Source organism: Zerene cesonia, chromosome 13 (genome assembly GCF_012273895.1).
Source record: "Zerene cesonia ecotype Mississippi chromosome 13, Zerene_cesonia_1.1, whole genome shotgun sequence".
Taxonomy (NCBI): domain Eukaryota; kingdom Metazoa; phylum Arthropoda; class Insecta; order Lepidoptera; family Pieridae; genus Zerene; species Zerene cesonia.
Genome location: NC_052114.1, coordinates 732,099 through 733,191, shown reverse-complemented (window position 1 = coordinate 733,191; position 1,093 = coordinate 732,099). Strand labels below are relative to the sequence as shown.

The window sequence follows — 1,093 nt, the reverse complement described above, 5'->3', positions numbered from 1 at the left end:
AGGCTCTAGGATGTACACATAATATATATATATATCATATCAAAATCGGGCCAATATTCTTTCTATTGAGAGCTTCCGCTGGGTGCGCTGCGATTCAGGCTAGTACATATATAGTATATATGTATCAATTTAAGTGTCTTCAAAGATTTTGTTATAAATATCTTCAATTATTACGACCACATTTTTAATTATCAGTATGTTCAAAGAAAAAGTGTCTGAACAAATTACACAAAAATTTGTGGTATGCGAATGTACAGCCCGCTTTTAAGAGAAAAGGGATAAGGAAGGGGATGTAATAATAAAGGAGTAAATTCATTGCCATAAATTTATTAAATAGTAAAATAATTATGTGGGAACAGACCTCGGTATGAATTCAACATCTATATTTTTAAGTCTCACTTGCAGTGGGTGAAGAACGTATTTGGGTCCATCACCTTTAATAATAGTATTAACTGAGAAATTACGAAGCAAATGTACCAAACCAGCTTTGGTCTGTAATGTCGCGTATCTCATACCCACACATATTCTATTTCCCTTCCCAAACGGCATGTAAGCGGCATCGACTAATTTGTGCTTATTTTCGGGAGCAAATCGTTCTGGCATAAACTTCTTGGGCTCAGAATAGTATCTTTCATCGTAATGGACTTCTAATACTGGCGTTATCATTTTCGTGCCTTTTTCAACTTTAATATTACCCACTGGCAGAACAGTGTCTTTCACGCATTGCCTTGTTAAAAACCCAATGGGTGGATGCATTCGCATAGCTTCGCTAACGACCATGTCGAGGTACTTCATACTCCATATAACGTCGAAATTAATTTTGTTATTATGCTCTTTAAATGTTTCATCGATTTCGTTTTGAACTTTTTGTAAGTGCTCCGGATGTCTTCCCAGTTCCAATAATGTACCAAATAACACTTGAGCTGTAGGTTCTACGCCTGCGATAAAGAAGAAGAAGGCTTGTGCCGCCAATATCTCATCTGTTGGTTCTATTTCTAAGCCAGTATCTTTATCAACTAGGTTACCAGCTTTCTGTAATTCAACGCATATATCAGCGAAGTCATGTCGTTTGGTTTTTTCCTGTTCACGTAGG

The 1,093-nt window shown here is 36.6% G+C and overlaps 1 protein-coding gene across 1 annotated transcript in view; it reads right to left on the bottom strand.

Moving 5' to 3' along the window:
- Positions 1-345: 345 nt before the first annotated feature.
- The window catches only part of LOC119831203 (cytochrome P450 6B7-like), a 7,252-nt gene continuing 6,504 nt past the window's right edge, over positions 346-1,093 (bottom strand). The window contains exon 2 of the mRNA XM_038354492.1: positions 346-1,089. Within this exon, the coding sequence (XP_038210420.1) occupies positions 346-1,089 (744 nt within the window). The remainder of the gene's footprint in view (positions 1,090-1,093) is intronic.